The sequence below is a fragment of the Callionymus lyra genome, chromosome 1, assembly GCF_982586985.1.
Source record: "Callionymus lyra chromosome 1, fCalLyr1.hap1.1, whole genome shotgun sequence".
In the NCBI taxonomy this organism is placed as follows: domain Eukaryota; kingdom Metazoa; phylum Chordata; class Actinopteri; order Syngnathiformes; family Callionymidae; genus Callionymus; species Callionymus lyra.
This window is the reverse complement of record NC_141818.1, coordinates 31881633-31903161: the sequence shown is the minus strand read 5'-3', so window position 1 is coordinate 31903161 and position 21529 is coordinate 31881633. Positions and strand designations below refer to the sequence as shown.

Genomic DNA, 21529 nt, shown 5'->3' with positions numbered 1-21529 from the left:
TTTAAGATCCTCAAATGAAATACTCCAGACATTTGTTTCTCTCATCATCCAGCTCCTGCGTCTCGATCTCAAACTTCTTCATTGCAATGAAGTACTGAACGAATGGCTCTCCCAAAGCAGACCTGATGATGTTATCATCCCCCAGCGCATCTAGAGCGTCCTCCAGCTTCACGGGAATTTTGTACTCTTTCTGCTGACCAGGAGCTTTATGTATCCCACCTTCTATGACCAGGTTGCGTCGTATTCCGTCCAGTCCCGCTGCAACTGTGGCCGCCAGAACGATGTATGGGTTAGCCATAGCGGAGCCTAGCTTGTTGTCGATGTGCGTTTCACGGCCGCCGTGACACTTAATGTTGAAGGAGCTGCTGTTATCATTGCAGCCAAAAGTGGCGTAGAGAATTCGCTTGGGGTCTTTAATGGTCTTGGCAATATGACTTCTGCATCCTAAACCCGGAGACATCAAACAGCTCAGAGCAGCGGAGTGGGTCAGGAGTCCAGCCAGCCACTTACGGCCCATCTCGGACAACTCGTTTGGCTTCTCTTGGCTCTGGAACAGACTCCGCCTCCCGTTGGCATCCCACAGGCTGTGAGAGAGGACTCCAGCATTATACATGCCATCATCGGTGAAGAAGCTTGCGATGTAGCTGTGTTTACGGGCCATTTCTTTGATGCCAGTGCGGAAAGTGAAGGCGCTATCTGCTGCAGCGATCCCAAACTCAGGCCTTAGGTTAATCTCCATTTGGCCAGGACCACTAGCAGAAGCAATGCTGTCAATATCTGCACCCATGCAGTACATGCTATCTAACAGCTGCTGGATGAACGGCAGATCATGGTTGCTGAGCAGGGTGGTGGCAGGAAACAAAAGGGTCTTTGGGCCTATGCGGTCAGGAGCCCCCAGGATACTGCATTCATAGGTAAAGGAGGAGAATATAGAGAACCCAATGGTCTGAAGCTGACCCAGGAGCTGCTTGGCAATGAGCCGTGGTGAGGTGCGCAGTGCATTTCCTGTTACAGTGCAGGGGTCGCAGATGACTCGAGCGGTCTGCTCGGCCCAAGGCAGAACCCTGAATGTGGACAGGTCAGAAATCAGGAGCACATCGCTGCTGAAGTTGGCATTGCTGGCATGGTCCACCTCATTACTCTTTGGACTTAGAGTGAGCTCCAAGTAGCTTCTGGGCATCGGGACACCATAAACCGCCTTCTCCTAAGAATAACACAAGAAAGGGATAAATGATCTCTCTTCTTAACAAAAAGAAGACCACCTGTCTTCAGTGTAAAAGATGACAAGGTTAGATACTGTAACAACTGTCCAAGTATCCACTTTCCTGGCCAACTAAAACAGTCGCTGTTAGTTAGGTGGACAACATTTCTTACCTGATAACGTAACCTCACTACAGATCGGTAACCAGGTAAACTGCTTTCCTAACATGGGCCACTTTCAACATGAACTGACCACTGAAGATTTCGAAATGTAAAATATGTTAAAAAATAATTTGGTTACAGGTAGAACACAGTGGAAACACCCACACAGGTACAAGACAGAATACTTGCTAAGCTTGGCTAACTGCTACAAAGCCAAAAGCTGATGAGTGTTTGGTTACATGGAAGAAGCGAACAGGAACAGTTTTAGATCTTGATACTCCATGCAGATCAGTGGCCTCGAATCGCACAAAGTTTATGTTTTCTCTGGCGATGTGCTGCTTAATCTGCTCCATGGCCGAAACGAAGTGATGGTTCCCCGACATCTCCCAGCTCTGGCCACTGTTATCTGCAAAAATTCAAGTCAATAGCGGAATAAAGAAAGAGGTTACGAAGCGCCTCCAAGTTGAACCGACCTGAGGGATGTCCAGTGTCTCCTCTGCTGCCGCTGGCATGCATGTGTCCTCGGGCCCCCTGCTGACTATTTGTGTTTGGTTCTGACCTGAACGAGCTGGATGAATCCATGCTGGTGGGCTGATGAATAGGGGTGCCTCCTCTGGACTTGGTTGCCCTTCTGGAAGCCTCAGTCAGAGGTTTGAACGTGCTAAATGTTTGAGAGCTTTCGCCGTTCTGTCCCCCATCTGATTGGCTGCCATCGCTACCATACAAGTAAGTGTACGGACTACCAGGCTTTCCATCGCATCTTTCTAGAACCCTTGGAGTCTCCTTCAGTATGCTCTTCAACTCTTCCAAAGTCTGCCTTGGGGGCCCCATTGCTTTGTACGACACTCTGGTCTTTGGGCCCACAATCCAGTCCTCCATGGAAGATTCAGCGGACTCAGGTAGGTCCAGGGGTCTATGGGTCATAGGTCCTATGGAGATAAGTATTGGGTTTTCTGTCGGCAGGGGGGTGCTTGTCTGGGTGTGGATAATAGAAGGACTCTGCCTCCGCCCCCAGTCCAAAGGAGAAGAGTATTTCCCTGTTACTCTCACCCCTTTTTTCTGACCCAGACTCATCCCTGAGCCATCGACCTGGTCTTTGGGTTGGTTTTCCTTGGAACACAAAAGTGGAACACAGATTGATTTGCATATTATAGCACCAACACAAAAGTTACCTGACAATCTTCATTCATGTTTCTGTCGGCGGCCCCGGCACTCATTCACACCGTCTCATTAATTTTTATACACAATTGCTACAATGGTGACGGATTGGAAGATTCTTTTGACCGTCCAAACACACACACACAAGCACACATACACGGGTATGTGCTGGTCCACGCTGGAGCCGGCTGCCGATTGGCTGTAGGGCGGAACCATTGACATGCTTTAATTTTTTTTTTCTTTGTGAAAGTGATGAGCTTAGCGGTTTTGTTTCCAGAAGCGTCAAAGTTTGTGTTCCAGAGAAACACAACAGGAGACAAAAGCGACAAGGGCAATGAACTCCACTGGTCAAGCGTGCGGTTATGATGCATCATGTTAATAAAAAAGGAAATAAAACGCATATTAATATTTCACACTGATCTGCGTTAAAGATGCATATTTAGTATGAGACATTTTATTCATTTGGTTGTATTTGTATTTTCTAAAAGTATTGTTACTGTTGATCGCTCAATGAAGCTCAGAGAATAAATCAGTAACGTGCCTCACCTCTGTGTGGCTGTTCAGCAACAATCGTCTCATCATTGTTTCTCTTGCCTTTTATTCTGATCGTGTGATAACATCTACCTCCAGATACTGTGAGCTTCATTGACAGCATGAAGATTCAGGTAGACACATTAAAATGCATGATTTATTTTACGGTTATGCCAGAAAAAAAAAGTTGTTTTGTAACTTGTTGAACTGGATCCAAAATGATTTAATTGAAGTTGCTGATCAGAAAGGATAGTAAAAGATGGGCAGAAATGGAGCTGAATGACAATTTTATTTGCAGTAGATGAGATACAAGACTCGCAAACCAAGTGAAGCTCTTAACCTGACAACTTGAAGGAACCTAAATTGTTCTAAAAATGGTCTTAGTACATTTATTTCCAGTAGAACTTTGAAGTTCTACCCTTTAGACTTTCATATATTTCTTGCGAAACTGCTATTTTTTGTATGTTTCTTTGTACGTTTTAATAAATATCCTGGTTTTATATTTGTTTTTTGATTTTTTTTTTGTTTGATTAGCCCTTTAATATCAATTGATATTATTTTTATTATTGTTTTGATAGAGAACTAAAATAACTGTTCTTGATAGGAAGAAAAAGGTTCTTGTGTATCCAAATAGGACATGATGGAGATGACATCTTCCCTCAGGTGGACGTCATTCATGAGAACCTGATCCTCTAAATTACTATATTCATTTGTTTTTAGTCACAACAATGACAAAAACTCGTATACATTTGAAAAGAACACATACTTAAATCTATTCGCCATTTGGATGAGGGTCATTGTAAAGTATTTTCGGGGACATGTTTCTGCCCGGCTGTGGAAGGTCGTCGCGAAAGGTTGCAACATCTGGACGCGTGTCTGGACGCAACACCTCATGTAGTCAGGGTGCGGTTCAGATCTATCAAGTTCACAGAGTTCAATGCCTGAAATGACTGAAACGATTAAAAGCAAAGTTTCAGAATAAGACGTTGTTTTTGTTTAGCGCGACGGTCGAACTGATAAAATGGTCAACAATGAACATAAAAAATAGAATATTATAATTTAAAAAGAAAATATAACGCACAGGGGGGTGATTTAAAATGTATTATTTTATTGTTATCTTGAGATTCTGACTACGTGATTTTATTTCGACACTCCAAAACAGGACGCGGACTCCACTCCGTCTCTTCTCTCCGCTGAAGTGGACCTTCGGCACCAGGAGACTTGGGCTCCCCTCGGAGAAGCAGCACCGACACATATGGTTGAGAACCGATTCATGTATAACACGTTTTTCTGAGGACCGGCTGTATGATTAAGTTACAATCTTCAATGAGTAAGCATATCCCAGTAAGTACCCGCGTCCATTTTGTTTCTTCTTCCCCTCTCTAAAACAACAGGCACCGGCCTTCGCGATATTGTTAAAATCGTCGCTAATTGATAAAATAAAACTGCAATATATTCATATTGTCATGAACCAATAGAGCTTTGGTGTTATACTTAATAATGTTTTATTGACAATGAAGCCGGCGGGTGCGCAGCTGGAGTTAGCTTGTTGCTAACCCTCGAGAAGGATTAACACCAGGCCCTCTACGTCCTTTTGTTTGTCAATTCCGTCCCTTAGTGTTTCACTGCGAACCCGTCTCTGAGCGCCATGTTCGCCCACCGTGTTATTGTATCGGTACAAGCGGCGAGTGTGTCGTGTGATGCTCCGGCTCGTTGGTGCCCTCGAGGCCCGGGACTGTGATGGCGCCGGTGTGTTGGAACACAAAGGACCGTTAACTTTATCCCAAAATATCTGATTATCTTTTACCTTTTTGTTTTGTTAGTTCCGACCCACCACTTGAACGTTGCTACAGCAATATGATCCATGGTTACGTTTAGAAGATCGTGAAAAACAAACGATTGTACATGTGTTTTCCCGGGGATGGTTTAGATTAACCTTAGAGTCAATGTTTTGGTTTTTTTGAAACACATTACGAGCAACTAAACCCATCTTTTGTTCAACAATTGTCGTCTCTGGTCTTATCCGGTTTACACTTGTTTGCTGCGACCATCTTTATTACCCCTGTCTGTTCAAAAGAATGTTTATTTTTTACTTAAATTGTAAATTAAAGATGAACACATAGGTCCATTTAAGATCCACTAACCAACTCGAAGAGTGTTTGACACTATGAACGAGTTGGTTGGATACATGTTTGAGACAATCACCCCAGACGTCAACCTTTGTTGTGTAGGAAGAAGCTTTTTAGTGATTTTCAAAGCAATGTTTGATTTATTTTTCAATTAATGAAATGTATGTTGACTTACAAATAAACTTGGTATGTTGACGTTATTCTAAAAAGAAAATGAAGAGACATGCTAAGTCAATATGTTTTGTTTATTAGTATGTTATTATATCACAAACTGGTTGAGTCTTACACCCTCCAGTGAACCTGATCTGCACTAAACAAATCTTGAATCATTATTTTCCCAATTCTACACAGTGTACTTGAATTGCTTTGTTCTCTGAGGAGGTTGTCTCTGTACCCGAAAAATATTTGAACTTTTAAACCCCTGAAAGAAAAACCACCTTATTCACCTTTCTCTATTTTCCGTTACTTATGTGAGTGTTTTTCAGTCTTTTTTTTTTTGCCGTGTAAAGGTCCCACGTCTAGTTGAGCCCTCCCATATTTGACCTAAATGTCAACAATGACACATCCTGCATGTAGAACGTGGTTGTTATGAGTCAGGACTTAAACAGGTTATATAAAGAGACCCATTGCATCATACAAAGGTGTACATTTATGTTATCGGTTTAAGTATTTTCACCAATATTCTTCAGCATAATCGGGTAAATCTGTCGCTTAACTTTTGCAGCTTTTGATCTGTGTTTTAGTATCAAAGCTTGTAGTAGCTACAAAGACACTAGCAACACTAGTTTTTTGTTCGATGACCTGTTCATACAATAGGACTTAAAAAAAGTTGAAAGCCAGCTGAACATTTACTTGTTGTCATCCCAGCTAGATTTGGTTTCTTAATTCTTCATCTTGCTGTTTTCACCAATCAACAAAAGTTCGAGCCCACATGCGGCTTATATCCCTTTCATTACCAACAAGGTCCTGATGCATTAAAGGACTAAAAGATCCTGAAACGATAAATTTCACCTGTGCCCTTTTTGGTGACTGTTTTTATTTCTCCTGGTCTCCCTACATGGGATCCCTCTCAGTACGCCTCATCCCGCACGCCTGTCTACAATTAACCTTTGTTGAAAACACGCAATATTACATTGATCCCATTCTGATGATCATTCAAGTGGCATGGGCCGCCGCGAGAGTGCCGGTACTCTTGTCGTATGGGCCTGTTCATAGATTCTAACCCCATCTTTATCTGTGTCCTGCAGCAGTTCTGTGGTGTTCTGGGTCACACATTTATGGAGTTTCTGAAAGGCAGTGGAGACTACTGCCAGGCTCAGCACGTCGCAGATGCAGACGAGTGAACGGCCAAACTTCTCAATCGATCCGACACACTTGAGCCAGAGAGACCCCTGATCGTCAGCAGGACTCTCAGCACCAGCGATAACTTGGCCTGGATGGGGTAACTCTACCTGCTGCACACTGCCCTTGTCGGCTCTGCCTTGCCAGAATCAAGGTGGAACTGGCCTTGTTGGAGTCTTCCCTTTTTTCTTTTTCTTCCATTCCAAAGAGTGTTTTGAGTTTTTCCTTCTCTCGTCCGCCATCTTTTGGCTGCAGACATCCCCATCTTTCCAATTCACACGTCACAGTCCTTAAATTTGTACCTTTTTGTTTCACTTCGCCAACTTTGGAAGAAGAGCAGAGGATTTGTGTTTTTGGACAATTTTCTTTGACATTCCTCTTCTACGTGTTTACATTAGTGTTTCTTACTCTGTGGAGGATCTTTCCGTAAAGTTTTTTTTCAACTCCTACACGATGGCTCGAATGAACAGACCCGCCCCGGTGGAGATCACCTACAAGAACATGAGGTTTCTCATTACCCACAATCCAACCAATGCCACGCTGAACAAGTTTATTGAGGTGAGTTGTTTTTTGAGTTTGTTTTTTTTGTTCATGTTCTTATTGTTTTGCTTGTACCTCTCAGGAACTGAAGAAGTATGGTGTGACCACTGTTGTGAGAGTGTGTGAAGCCACCTATGATGCCACCCTGGTGGTGAAGGAAGGAATACAAGTTCTGGTGAGGCTTTATGGTTTTTCTTGTTACTCCTTTTCACATGAAGTCCTCATTTATTCATGAATCACATCGTCTTGTGACAGTATGGGTCAAACAGTATCTCCTCACTACATGTCCAAACCATCGGGCTCCTTGACATGGTCTCAAATCCTCTAGAAGAGCTTCAACAGTCTTGGATTTAATGTGAAACCCTCATCTTTGATGGTTGATCAACACTTTGGAGTGAACTGAACATGATGATTTTAGTTTATTTGAATGCTGATCTGAGATGAACTCTAATGAAGCTGCATAGTGACAACGGCTCAGTCAGGTGAAGGAAACTAGGTCTTGTATCGGGTCTAAAGTCCAACTGACTACTACTGAGGATTCTTGCAACAAATGTTAGCGACACTGCTCACACTCAACAGCGTTCATTTCCAGGACACTGATACTAGGGAACACCCAGAAGCCCTCCCCCATCAACAACATTTTCCCTCCCTGCTGCAGGCTCTGCCTTCACACTTCTTTTGTTTTGGTTTCCAAGAAAACGAGCCGCTGACGTAGTTCCCCCTCCTCCCTCTCGTCCCACAGGATTGGCCCTTTGACGACGGTGCCCCTCCCTCCAACCAGATCGTGGACGATTGGCTCAACCTGCTGAAGCTGAAGTTCAGGGAGGAGCCAGGCTGCTGCATCGCTGTGCACTGTGTGGCAGGACTGGGGAGGTGAGACGCCTCAATGTTTGAAGCTTGTTTGACATCTCCAGTCAAATCATGTGGTCAATGAGCCGTCGGGTCGTCAAATCCTGTGACTAAAATGTAGAGGATTGTTTCGCTCTAAAGAACACAAGGCAAAGTATTTTCTTGGATTATGGTCAAATTAAATGTGTCTATTCACTCATATGATTCTGATAAGTAAACCTTAAGGGTTTGTCTTCTTACACTTGAGTGTTTTTAGTATGGTGGTCTCACCTTTGTATGCCTCTGCAGGGCTCCAGTTCTGGTGGCACTGGCTCTGATTGAATGTGGGATGAAGTACGAAGATGCTGTCCAGTTCATTCGACAGTGAGTTTCTTTAAACCTGTTACTACTGCTGGTGTGACGGGCGTAATGAAGAATGACTGTCTCACGTCTTCCTTCGTCTCTCAGGAAGCGCCGCGGGGCGTTCAACAGCAAGCAGCTCTTCTACCTGGAAAAATATCGTCCAAAGATGCGCCTTCGCTTCAAAGACTCCAACGGCCATCGCAATAACTGCTGCATCCAGTAGAGCCAAACGCAACGCCAAACCCACAGAAGAAGAGTCCAGCGTGCTAGCTTGCAGGCTTGTTTGTTCAGTAGTCGTTGTGTGGAAGTGTTTTTATTGTTGAGCGCCTCATAGATGGTTATTTGGCTCCCACCCTCAGCCCCCTAACAGCTGCTCATTGGAAGAAAAAAAACAGTTGCTTGAACTGGGATTTTGTTTTTAAAAATAAAGGGCAGAGTTGTGTATTGTTTAAAATCGTCAAGGTATCCCAAAGATCTAGATTGACCAGTCCGTTTACATCGTTAAAGAATGTGCTAAAATATCGTGAGAAGTAACAACCTGTTTAATTTGCTGGATTTTAAAGAGTTTCGCCTTCATACTGTTCAGACACTTCGTCCATAAATGCCTTATGAGCAGAAGGAACATTGGCCTGACTATATGGAGAAGGTTTAATTTTTCTACTCAAACCGTTGCCTTTGTCTCGTGCAGGAAGTCTTAAACTCTCACGCCCTTCGGTTCATACGAAACTTAAGAACTCTTCTTTTCTCACTGATGTGTTTACTAACTGCCATGTCCACAATGTGACGCTTTTTGATCCTTTTTCTTTCCACTTCAAACTGGACTTCCAACGATTAATTTTATGCCTTTTTTATTTGATGTCAGTAACTTAAGACTTGGATACTTGATGATTTTATCTATTTGGAAATGTGTACTGTTATTTTAGTTGGCTATTTATACTATCCGTGGGTGTCCGGTTTAGTTACGTGGGCGACAAAGTTGTACCTGTTCAACAACTTGTGAGAGTACATTAAAATGATACACTGAAGACTGACTTTGTTCTCTTTTGTCTGATCAACACCTTCTGGAACTATTTTGAAATTGGTCTTTTGTAAAAGTGTTTTTCTTTCTAGACATGTAAGTAATATTTGTAGAGTGCTTTTCAAGACCAGGGTCACAAAGTGCTTAAACAATCAAAAAATATCCAATAAAATAAATGGTTAAAATACTATTTGTACTAGAAAGTTCGGATTTAAGAAGAAGGTACAGCAGCCTGATGGATGAGGAAGTTGCCTTGAAAACAAGTCAAGGTTTTGGACGAGTACAGGCTGTGACTGACCAATACATCTTTTGTAACTGGCTTGTGCACATAAAACATGCCAAACGTTATCAAAATGTGTTTATTCCCTCTGTACAGCTCAGACGACGCCCTCATCCTGGTATAATAAATAAAAGCACTGAATAGTCCTCACAAGTGATGCAACAATCCTGAAATAACAGCAAACAGGCGACTTCGTCCAGCAGTGTAATTTGCATATTAACACATTTACATTAAGGAATTGACTGGATTAGGACCGTTTCAGGAAAGTTACAGCACAGTGACTGAAGTCAAACTTCATGATTTGTGATGAGAAAAGTCCAAGAAGAACCTTCCTAAGATCAGTATCTCAGTCCAGTTGTGATCTGCCTCACATGTCACTCGGACCCTTCATGCCAGAGTCTTTGGCTGAAACCGGCGCCGCCACCATCGGCAACACACACTGCGATGACTCACAGTATCCGTTCAGACCGGAAGGGCCTGGGGGTCCAGGAACACCGTGAAGACCAGCAGCACCCCGCGGTCCTCGTTCTCCATCGCGACCGTTCGATCCATAAGCGGGTCGTCCGGGTTCACCTGGAAACGGACATCGAAAACCTTGTGATGTCTTTACTTTTACATCACAGACTTTGGTCTAAAAGTGTTAACTTACCTGGCAGACCAGGAGCACCTGGGGCTCCTTTGACGCCTCTGGCTGTTGGTCCTCTGTCCCCCCTGTCTCCATGGTCACCTAACAGGTGAACCAAGTCCAAGTTAAGCACACAAAACAACATTGTACGATATGTCCAACAACCCCCTTCTTTTCCTTGATGCTGCTGCCTAAAATCCACCTGCAGTCCTCCTCAACATCCCACCCCTCAGGTAACCAATGAATGTTGGTGATACGCCGCTACAAGACCCCCCCCACACACACACACAATTTAACTGTACCGCTGTTGACACCACAGTAACATTAGTGCTCCTTGAAGCTTCTCCCCAACAAGCTACCATTTAGCTTCATCAATCAAAACTCTCGTGCATCGTAGACTAATGCTTCTGTTCGACTCCTCTTTTTTTAACCTATCGTGTTATTCCCGACTACCCAACTCCCGGACAGCTTATTAAACCTAATAACCTTTCCGATAAACACTTTCTGCAACTTTATGACCCGTCTGTGCCCTGCAGTTTTTACCTTTAGGTCCCTTGCGGCCAAATACTCCAGGTGGACCCTTCAAACCGGGCAGTCCTCTTGAACCGCTGTGTCCAGGGAAGCCGTTTTCTCCAGTCTGACCAGGAGGTCCAGGTGGCCCTGGTGGCCCAGGTAGGCCAGAGATTCCGGACTCTGGTCTTCTCAGGCTAGCGGCTAGCTGAGCCAGCTGCTCTGTGGAATTAGAGAACAAAGTTATGTTGTCACAATAGTTGTTGTACTTCACAGAACTAGATCGTGGGATGTGTACGGCAAGATGCGTAAGAGTTGGTTCTTGATTTATAGAACCAACAGTTGAGTGAACCAAAACGACACGTTCTTTTGGGTAGGATTTGGAATCCATACAGCACATTAGCGTTTAGTTCGCAAACCTTGGATGCTTGTGCTCCAGCTTCTGTCGAGGATTACCTACGACAAGCTGAGCAAACACGGCTGGAACAATGTGATCAGGCACTCTCTCCATCTAGAAGATAGTTCTATCTAGAGGTCCATTTACAATTCTACTTACCTTGCATGACTCTCATGCACACTTGCTTGATGTGTGTGTCGGTGGGAGGTTTTCCCTGCACACAAAGAACACACCATCGATGGAACTTTTCGATGAGTAACTGAGTCCAACAGAACAACTCACGGCTGGTCCTTGAACACCAAGTACTCCTGGTAAACCCATATCTCCCTGCATGCCTCGAGGTCCCGACTGGCCTGCTTTTCCTTCCTTCCCCTGCTGCCCCCGACCACCTTCAGGTCCTTTGCTGCCGGTCTGGCCCGGGGGCCCATTCTGTGATAGAAACATGTCACTAATGTTTGAGGTGAAAAGTTTGGTGTCATTTTTATGTTGCTTTCTTTTTCTCCGTCAGTTTTATTTTCCATTACACTTTTTATTGGGCATGTTTTCACATTTTACATTTATTTTCTATTTTTCTCTACATTTCCTTATTGATTTAAGATCTGTGAAGGTGAGTTCCTCGATCGACATCAATAATAAATGCTGATGGAAAAAAACTTCATTTTTAACATACACATTTACAATTAAAAGTTTGCAAACACAATAAAGTCATTTGACATGATATGTACTTACAGAGCCTTTCTCTCCTGGTTCTCCTTGGTCGCCCTGGAGGAAGCGAAACCAAACAATAATTAAAAGTTTTATTCTCAAGCATGTTTACAAAGGAAACATAGAAATAAATGTAGATATTGTGTTGATCATCTTCTTAATACTCTTTTTCAACCACCTTCATCTCTGCGTGTGACACTTCCACTTTAAAGTCCAAGAGAGTTTGATTCCCTTAAACATAAACATATATACATAGACGCTGCATCAACTGTAGACGGATGTGTAGAAAGCGCCGCCATCTTATCGTTTCATTTTGTTGGTTATTTATTTTTATTTATTTTCTTGAATGTATTAATTAATGTCTGTTTAAATCTTTAATTGTTTTAAGAGTTTAATGTCTTTTGGTAAGTATACATGTTTGCATCGTGGGTCAGAGAGGATCACAATTTCATTTATGCTGTATGTCTTAATACCTGCATATTTGACAATAAAAGAACTTGACTTAACATCATTAACAACTGTTAATTATTCGCTGAATTTTGGACAGATTTCCCAACGGTTTGGTGTGCATTTGTTTGATCTATCAAATTCATTATATTCAAAATGTTTTTTTTTTATAGATTTTGTAGTAAAATATTCCTTGTAATAATGTCTATCTATCTGGTCTGAGGTTTGAAAAACAAACCCAGTGAAAAAAGCTTGACAAATGAACGATTTATGATCACTTTATAGTGTAAACGCAGAATTCCTCTATAGACGTAGGTGCCAGTGGCACTGTACCAAGATGGCCGCCCTGTATACACACCGCTCTAGTGGGCGGCGGCAGTCGATGCGGCTTCTATGCATACATGTCTATGTCCTTAAATGCCTTGCTCAAGGTGATAAATCAAATCTGGCGTTCCCTGAAACACCACCCAGTGGACAGGGTACCACACTGCAACGAGTTTCTTTCTGCCAGGTCTGAGCTTCTTATGAGCAGACAATCTGAGTCCAACAGATAGAAGAGCATCATCTGGCTGGATCTGGGTCAAGATTCTGAGTGTCCGGTTCATTTTAACGTACTATCCTCCAGTAGCCCTTACTTCCCTGGGCCAAATAAGAAATTCTCTAGCACATCCCAGGTCTGCCCTAGGGCCTCCCCCCAGTTTAACGCCTCCCATGTCCAGGAGCTGAACTGAACTAGCTGAGACATCCTTAACTCGCTTCAGGAGCCTCTCCAGGATTATACTCCTTTTAGCAGTCACTACACAAAGTTCTGAAAGAGTGAATATTTCGTTCTTGACATCGTGGACGTTTCTTAAAAAAAGCATCAGCACTCACCAGCTCTCCTCTGGCTCCTGACGTCCCCTCCTCTCCAGCTGGTCCCTAAAAGCAACAGGTTTATGATCAAAACAAAAGGCCATTTCGTGCATGCAGTGGTAAGTACTGAAACCCACCTGCTCTCCTTTCGGTCCATCGAGTCCGACTCCGCCCTGGAGGAGAAGATCGATGAAGTATGTTTCCAGGCATCAATATTTCTTAGATATTCACCCTGTCGCCTTTCTGGCCTCGATATCCGGCAGGTCCTGGAAGTCCTGGAAAGCCCGGATCACCTTTCCCTCCCTGTGAAAACACCCGAACAAAAATAAACGACCCAACACAAACCAGTCTGTTCAGCATCAAACCAGCAGCTTCGCGTCATCCCGCTGCCCCACCTCCCACAAGTTCGGCCATCTTTGGTTAATGACCGAGGTACACATGCATTCCTGGGGAACAGAGAGTTCTTTGAGGCCCCTCGGCTTCTTTTCCTGCCCCAAATCCCCCCCGGGCCACAGAGCTGGACCTCAACTTAGACAAGAAGCCATTCATGCTGGTCGCCGCTCGACAGCTCCGAAAACACGTCTCTCTCTGATAACAGCGACTCCAACGCTGTGTCCCTACGGTGGCTGTCTGAGCCAGGAACAGGGTTTTTGTTGCTGAACGATCCTCTTGTTTCATGTCGGGGCTCAATTGGAGCCAGAGACTTGTGACCGTGTAGTTTGATCGGCCGGGGAGTTTAGAAAGCATGGATTAAGTTAACAGGCCTTCTTCGCATTGCTAATCCGGAGCAGAATGGGCAGCGATTTCTCGACAAAGGCTGACATTAGATTCTCTTAGCCAATCACTTTCTGACCCAAACCGCATCCTTGTCAGGGTCTACTGCTCTACCTCGGTCAAAGGTCAGAGGTTATGATAGGTAACGTGCCGGGGTATGATATCAAAGGTGCGACTAGGGATCACATTCATAAGTGGGGATTCACTCTGGAATTCATCCGAGCTGAAGGATTATTTCCCTCCTATGAAACCACACTTAAAAAACATTAAAAGTTGGATGAAGTTGACTTTCACTTTCCAATTCTGCTCAGAATTATGCAAAGGTTATACAAACAAGATGGCAAAAGGAATAATTCTTGCCTTTATGAAGAAAAAAACATTATTTAAGCCGGATTGTGCAATCCGTTTATCAAACAGCTCCACATGTATTTTAAAAGCTATGCCATCGTGCTATTGGCTACATTTAGGAAAGTCACCAGCTATATTTAATGAATCCAAAGTTTACATGGTTTCTGGTTTGTTGTACTACATATCAAAAAATAAGACTGAACAGTGTACACATACTGTAAGATTCTAAAATACTAGGAAGAATACTATACCTGGGCTATGACTTTACCAGAGTCACTTAAACATTATGTGTTAGACTATAGTGTGGGTAAGTGTAAGTTCTAGATCTGCTGTACATACGCCTCAGCTTTTCTTTTTCAGTTATGGATTTTCTGTTTCAGTGTTCACTGGCTTACCCGTGCTCCAGGGGGTCCTGCTGGTCCTTCATTTCCTATCCGCCCGCGCTCACCCTAGAGACAGATGTTTTAAGTATCATAATGATGAGAACATTAAATAGAAAATATAGTAAATAGAGATTAATGTTCATTTAGATTAAAAATACAACTAATCTTCCATCTTTTTTATTAAGAAAGTTTTGTATGAATGTGTTTTTTATTATATCTGTACATTGTACAACATCTATACTTTTGACTTTGGTGATGAAATTCAAATATAAATAATGTAGTTATTTATAGGCTGATTAATAGTTTAAAAAATATATAAACAGATGCAAAAAGTCGGTTTAATTGAATCAGAGTCTGAAGTTTAATCCAACTACGAAAATGTGTAATGAGTAAAGCAGACTCAGACTCACCGGTCCTCCTCTGGGCCCGACAGGACCCACCTCGCCCTGCTCGCCACGCTCGCCCTGTGGGTAAACAAGATGCCGTTAAAACGTGACTTCGCCTCGTTGAGGAGAATCTCGTTTTATTTTACAACGACCAAATAAATCTCAATCACTTACTTGTTTTCCCGGGGATCCCATCAGTCCTACGACCCCTGGGTCACCTCCGTTGCCCTGGAAACAGAACAGAATATCATTGACCAGACTTTAACTTTTTATTTTTAGCAAATAATAATATAATACAATAATAATACAAGGGATGATGCCATCGTGTAAATATATAATATTCCTGGATGGTTCTGGTCTGGTGTTGACGAGTCTAGAATATGGTGTGATGCTAGCTTTTAGCAACCAACAGGTGAAGCACATTTGATGCACAGGAGCTAAGAACGGAATTATTAGAAAAATATTAGCTACGAGTAACGTTTTTTCATGTCGAAGAATGAAGTGAGTATAAAAAACAAAACTATACCTATCAAAGTCAGTTATTCAAAAATAAATAGAAATGATCAAGCTGACATTTTTTGCCAAAAACTATTGTTTCTTTGTTTTTAGATCGTTATGTCTTTGTTATCTTTTTATATATTTTATCAGTTGAAAATATGTATTTTGTTTTGCTCCCTCTGCTCACCTTTGAACCCTGCACGCCCGTCTGACCGTAGGCTCCTGGTAAACCCTGCACAGACAGGCTCCAGTTAGCAGTTGTGGAGATCACCAGAGAGGTTCAGGGTCAGTACTTACTGGAAGACCTTGAGTTCCGCCATCACCTGCACCCCCGTTTTTACCTGGAAGACCCTGATTGACGGCAGAGAGTCAGTCTCTAGAACATGTTTGTTCAAAAGGAAGAAGGTACCTTTGACCCTGGTAGACCTGGGATCCCCTCCCGACCATCTGGTCCAGGCAGTCCCTGTTTCCAGAGAGGTGTTAAGACTAGACTGGCTTGTTGCAGGATTGTAGAAACTTACAGGTCCTCCCTTTGGTCCCGGCATTCCTCTGATCCCAATCGGTCCTCGCTCGCCCTGCCGAGAACACCAGAGAGTTAGCCACCATGACTCGTAGTGTGGTTGGATCTGACCCGAGACCTCCTCACCTGAATACCGCCAGGTCCGGTCTGCCCGATCTTCCCTCTCTGACCAGGATCACCCTAGAGACAAACAGGTCAGTTAGTCTTTGTGACCTGGGTCAATTAAAGCGTACTTAGTGGAACTTACTGGTCCACCCAGGACACCTCGAGGACCCGGCTCCCCAGACTTCCCACGGGCACCCTGGTGTAGAAGCACAGCGCAGAAATAAATGACTTGTGTGTGTGCTGAGAGCCCTAGTACTAGTAACGAAAGATGACTGGAGACCAGTGGAAAGACACTGTCCCACAAATCAAGATAAACTTACCCGGTCGCCTTTAGAGCCCATAATTCCTGGCAGGCCCTTCGCTCCACCTGGGCCCTAAAATCGTTCAGCAGAGCGACTTGTTAGCATGTTAGCATTAGCCAAGAGACTACAAAAAAAATCTGCTAATGTGACGTTTTTGTACCGGAAGTCCTTGAAAGCCAACTTCCCCCTGCATGCCCTGGTTGCCCTCCTCGCCCTGCAGCAACACAATAATGGCGCCTTGAGAATTGAACCAGCAACAGTCAGACAAATACTCCCTTTTAGAATTTAGCTATGACTATAAATATGTAAAATTAAAATGTATATATTATTGTATGATGTTGAGCAGGACTTGGACCATTAGAGCTTTCAAGACTCCACTTGAGAACTCTAAAAGAAGTCTCAGTCTCTCCCAGTTTACCTTGTGACCTTGTCGTCCAGGTTCGCCAGACTCGCCCTTGACCCCTTTGTGACCCTGCAGACGAAAGATGGATCAGTGAAACCTGATCTTGTATGATACAAAAAAAGTAGTCACAAGCTGACAAAAGTCTATTTGTAAATATTTTAAAGTTCAACTAATGTGTTGATTTAAGTGTGTCTTAAATAGATCTTAGACCTTTATCATATGATCAGTGTGTGTTTGTACAAAACTCTTTTTTCATTGAAATATTGACATTAGAAAATGATCTTAAGCCCCAACTGAAAACACTTTGTTTTACTGGAGATTAAATCTTGTTTACCATAACCACACCCACTCTTGTCCTTTTAAATAAACTGAAACTGAAACTCTGCTGTGATTGGTCAAACATCAGGATTTGTCACCACAGGTCATCAATCCTGGAAGTCTCCTCCTCCAAGGGACTTGTTGTATAAACAAAGCGTGTATTACAGCTGGCTGGAGGAGGAGTGAGGCCATCATTATATCATAATGGACTCTCGTAACCTCTCGTTTGCCCACATTTCAGACGGGGGAGAACTTTATAAAATAGTAAGTTCAAAACATGGTCATGATGAGAGACTTACTGCATCTTGGAGAGGAAGATTCAACATTTGAAACACGTGAGTCAGGAGAGTTGAAGTTTGACATTAGTTTACCTTAAATCGTTCTTCAGAAAAAAATTCAATACCAGGATAAGTAAGTAAGTAAGTTATTCTTATTTATATAGCGCTTTTCTAGACCAGGGTCACAAAGCGCTTAAACAATCAAAACAATATTCAATAAAGTAAATATTTTAAAGATCAAGATTCAAAACTCCGAAGCTTGTGTGAACAATTCACAAGTAATAGTTTAAATCCCAAAATAAGTTATATTACGATTTGATCACTGGAATTTCAGAAAGTAAAAGTGAGTCAAACCATGACCTTTACTGACCTTCATGCCCGACATACCAGAGTGACCGTTGAGACCAGAAGAACAGGCGCTTGGACACTGCAACACACCACAACCTGTTTGAGGTCAAGGAAGAGGGGCACCACCAGTGGCACCACTAAAGACCTCTCCTAACTATAGTTTGCTAGTGAGGTCAGATTTGATTTTAGAAATGTCCGTTAATCTTCTATCAAAACACTAAATAGGTCATATCTGGTAAAAAAAAAAAAATACATGGACTCCTCACCAGCTCTTCACCCTGGTACACGGCTGGAGGACCCTGGAAGAGAACCACGTCCAGTCAGACGCACAGAAGCTCTATTGAATTCCAATATAACGTCTTATCCATTTTTATCTTCATGTAGAGCCACTTACCCGAGCACCAGCTGCACCCGCAGCTCCCACTTGACCCCTCTTTCCTCTCACTCCCTGAAAAAAAATCAAAATGGAGGTTAAGAGGTCACAGTGGGCCATGATGTCTGCTGATTATATAGTAAGTGTTTAGAAAAAAACAATAAGAACTCCACAAGTGAATCATTAAAACACAGTTGTCATTGTTTAATTGTTAAACCTTTCCCTATAAAAACAACTTACAGTTGAGCCGGCTTTTCCCATCTCGCCCGGAAGTCCGTCTGTTCCGGGGATTCCCTGTTTGAGAGAAAAACATCCGGAGTGAATTGAGTCCCTGATCAATTATCGGACATGATGTCCCTTAATGTCACTCACGTCGAGCCCGTCAGGTCCGACTCCCTGGAAGAGAAAGTAAAACTCAGATTTAAGATAGTAAGAGAAGAGTTCGCTTAGTCAGCATTTTCCCTCCCTGGTCCACTACTGTAGTATTAAGGGTCGTAATGTTATGACTCTGATTAAACTGATTAAAAGCTGTGCAGCTATTGCTCGATTCAATCTTGGGTTTACAGACTTATTAAGGAATAAGAGTCTTTATCAATGATATAGTATCTTATCTTATACTGAGGAACTTATGTTAGACAGAGGAACTTATCTTAGACTGAGGAACTGTGTTGTATGTTTGTCATCTGTACCATACAGAGTCCATCATCTGAGAACATGACAAGCGATTCTTACCGGCTCTCCAGAAGGTCCTCGTTGTCCTGCATCCCCCTAAAACAGAGACAGCGATGTGATGACAAGTTTGGATCTGAAGAGAATTATAAGAGAACATAATTTACCTTTTTTCCCTTTAACCCTCCAACGCCTGGATCTCCAGAAGGCCCCACAGGTCCCTGAAAACAGTTGATAAATGAATAATCGTTACAGATAAAAAGGTTTCGGTTCATAATCTCATCCTCATCGCCGGTACAGTCGAGTTCAAGTTGTACCAGTCCATTCACACTCTACGATGGTCCAGGCCTGTAGACCCGGATCTGACAAAACAAGAGACGAGTGTTCGTCCAGGTGAGGTGTGGTCTTCCCCTCTCATCTGAGGCAGGATCTCGTGGCTCTCTCAGTCTGGGGCGGCAGCGAACACACTGAGTCCATTCTGGAGCTCAAAGGCACCTCTGTTCCTGTAAGGAGGTCCTCTGCTGTACAACATCCACACACTGAACCAAAACAGCCTCCATCACTCACGTCTGCGCCCGGGATGCCCGCTGCTCCACGAGTTCCCGGTCGGCCGTTGTCTCCGTCCGGACCCTGAGAAACAGCTGATGTCAGCTCGATGGGAAGGAAGGTGGAGGGTTAAAGTTTGACTTACTGGGCCGCCGTTGATTCTGGAATCTACTCCTCTTTCACCCTGGAGACAGCAGAAGTTGTTCATTGAAACACATTTAAATTTGTGCTAAATTACTTTAAAAAAAAAAGGTTTTTTTAAATTGTATCAAACCTTTTTTAGGTTAAATCATCTGTTAAATCATTTAATTTAAAAGCATTACTGTCCAATGAGTTTTAACATTTTGTTGTTTGATTTTATAGTTTTATTTCCACTTGCTTTACTGTGTGTTTTATGTTTTTTAACGTTATTATGACTATGTTCTTATATTTTATTGGGACAGTCTTTTTTCCCCTGTTCTTTTGATCAACATCAATGACAGTCAAGGTTTTAATTTTTGTGCTCAAATTGTTAGCTTCCTGTTTTATTCTTCTGAAAATTAAAACTTAAAAAAATGACATTATTGAATGACCAGGTAGGATTAAAAAAAAACGAATTCATAATTAGTCCATATTTTGTGGCTGTTTAGTATTGGTGATTTATTTTCTTTTGTTTTGTTTTACAACATTTTTTCTATTTATTTATGTCGATGATTGTTTTTGTTTTTAGAAAAATTCCCTTTAGTTTCAAAGTGTTTTTTAGTTCTTTGAGCGTATTTTATGAACGAACTTGGCTGGAACAACAATTTTAAAATTGAAAAAAAAAAAAAACATTTATGTAAATTAATTAGAATATTAAGGATATAAAAAAACAGGGATGAATAAAAAAAAAGCAGTTTATCATAATATAATAAATTATATTTTCAAAAACTTTAATAATGTTGATAATCATTTCTGAAATATTGTAACTGAGGGTCAAATTATTGGAGGATAGAAAAAATGGATGCTGAAGGATAAAGGAGGTGCCAAAGAGTGTCCAGTAAAAGGTTTCAGGAGGACATGAGTGCTGACAAGTCGTGAGGAACACAGAACTTATTGAGGGTCTCCTTGTTCTTATTGTCACCTCCCACATTTATTGTACTCTTCTCTAGACTGTTACCTCTAGAGGTCGTGGACCAGCCGCACTAAGAGACAAAAGCTGGTTTAGGTTTCATGATCTCTTTCTCACACCATTTCCCATTTGGGGTGTATCCCAGCTACACGGGGTAAGAGGCACAGTGGAAAAGTTCAGTCCCTAACAGAGCCTATGAAATGATGTTTTGCTGCTGTAGAAAATAATCCAGTGATCACCATCGACACTGTTGTCATAGCGATGAATTCAAAAAGGTTTTATACATTTGTGGGGTACAGTGAGTTGGGGTCCTCAAGATTGTCTTGGACGGACAAAACTGTGTGTGTGTGTGTTTGGTCTCACTGAGCTGATTAACCCAGAAACAACCTGATCCACTTCGCTGACCCAAATTCAAGACATAAAAACAGTCGACTCACATCGATGCCATCCACTCCGGGCACACCGGCGATTCCAGGAGGTCCTGGCGCCCCTCGGGGACCGACGGGTCCCCTCTGAAATAACAAATGTGAAAACGTAGGAGTTTTTAAAACAAATATGAGAAGATGCTGAACACAATGGGACTCTTTGTTCACTGTGTGAGTGTGAGAGGCCGAAGGTCGTGAAACTGAACCTGATTTGCCATTAAAGTTCCATTAAAGTGAACAAGAAGATTAAAGCTGCTGTTATTGACACCAGCTGGTGCTTGTGTGATGACAAGAAATGTTCCTAAACTCAAGCGTTGTAAAGAAGCAGGCGCCCACAAAGTGAAGGAGACGAGTCTCACCTGAGCCGAGCAGATCAGCAAGACTTGCAGTAAAACCACCAGCAGAGATTCCTGATGGAGTCCAGATGGAGCCATGATGGTCCCGGGGCCGACTAGGAAGGATGCAGGAGCCCTTTATCCTTTTTTAACCCTGAAAAACGAGAGCTGCGGAACGATCCACCTGCCGCTCGTCCTCCGTGAATGAAACCACGGCGGCTGCAGGAGGAGGTCAGACGCAGCTGATTATGCATGAGGAGGAGGAAGATGGAGGCGGGATCATCTCAACTTTAACTTCATGATCAAACAGTCAAGTGTCTCACTGGAGCCTTGGTTGATTGA

General features: G+C 42.8%; 3 protein-coding genes across 3 annotated transcripts; 1 reads left to right on the top strand and 2 right to left on the bottom strand.

Moving 5' to 3' along the window:
* Positions 1-10: 10 nt before the first annotated feature.
* Positions 11-2560, bottom strand: lgsn (lengsin, lens protein with glutamine synthetase domain). The gene is made up of 4 exons (XM_087802247.1): positions 2535-2560; positions 1836-2472; positions 1602-1768; positions 11-1204 (listed from the first exon to the last, which is right to left on the bottom strand). The coding sequence occupies exons 1-4, from the start codon at positions 2550-2552 to the stop codon at positions 11-13; spliced, it is 2016 nt and encodes a 671-aa protein (XP_087658373.1). The 5' UTR covers positions 2553-2560.
* Positions 2561-4229: 1669 nt separating this feature from the next.
* Positions 4230-9277, top strand: ptp4a1 (protein tyrosine phosphatase 4A1). The gene is made up of 6 exons (XM_087802222.1): positions 4230-4395; positions 6428-7079; positions 7144-7236; positions 7804-7934; positions 8199-8273; positions 8358-9277. The coding sequence occupies exons 2-6, from the start codon at positions 6975-6977 to the stop codon at positions 8473-8475; spliced, it is 522 nt and encodes a 173-aa protein (XP_087658348.1). The 5' UTR covers positions 4230-4395; positions 6428-6974; the 3' UTR covers positions 8476-9277.
* A 364-nt stretch (positions 9278-9641) lies between these two features.
* Positions 9642-21392, bottom strand: col9a1a (collagen, type IX, alpha 1a). Its single transcript, XM_087783053.1, has 32 exons — positions 21212-21392; positions 20865-20939; positions 19483-19521; positions 19359-19421; positions 18959-19012; positions 18855-18890; positions 18495-18518; positions 18363-18416; positions 18144-18197; positions 18016-18048; positions 17772-17828; positions 16821-16874; positions 16563-16616; positions 16421-16474; positions 16243-16296; positions 16122-16175; positions 15997-16050; positions 15885-15938; positions 15773-15826; positions 15663-15707; positions 15152-15205; positions 15002-15055; positions 14604-14657; positions 13318-13389; positions 13224-13259; positions 13108-13152; positions 11812-11844; positions 11365-11511; positions 11242-11296; positions 10719-10907; positions 10200-10277; positions 9642-10123 (listed from the first exon to the last, which is right to left on the bottom strand). Exons 1-32 carry the CDS (start codon positions 21284-21286, stop codon positions 9918-9920), a joined length of 2064 nt encoding a protein of 687 aa, XP_087639179.1. The 5' UTR covers positions 21287-21392; the 3' UTR covers positions 9642-9917.
* Between the last annotated feature and the right edge of the window lie 137 nt (positions 21393-21529).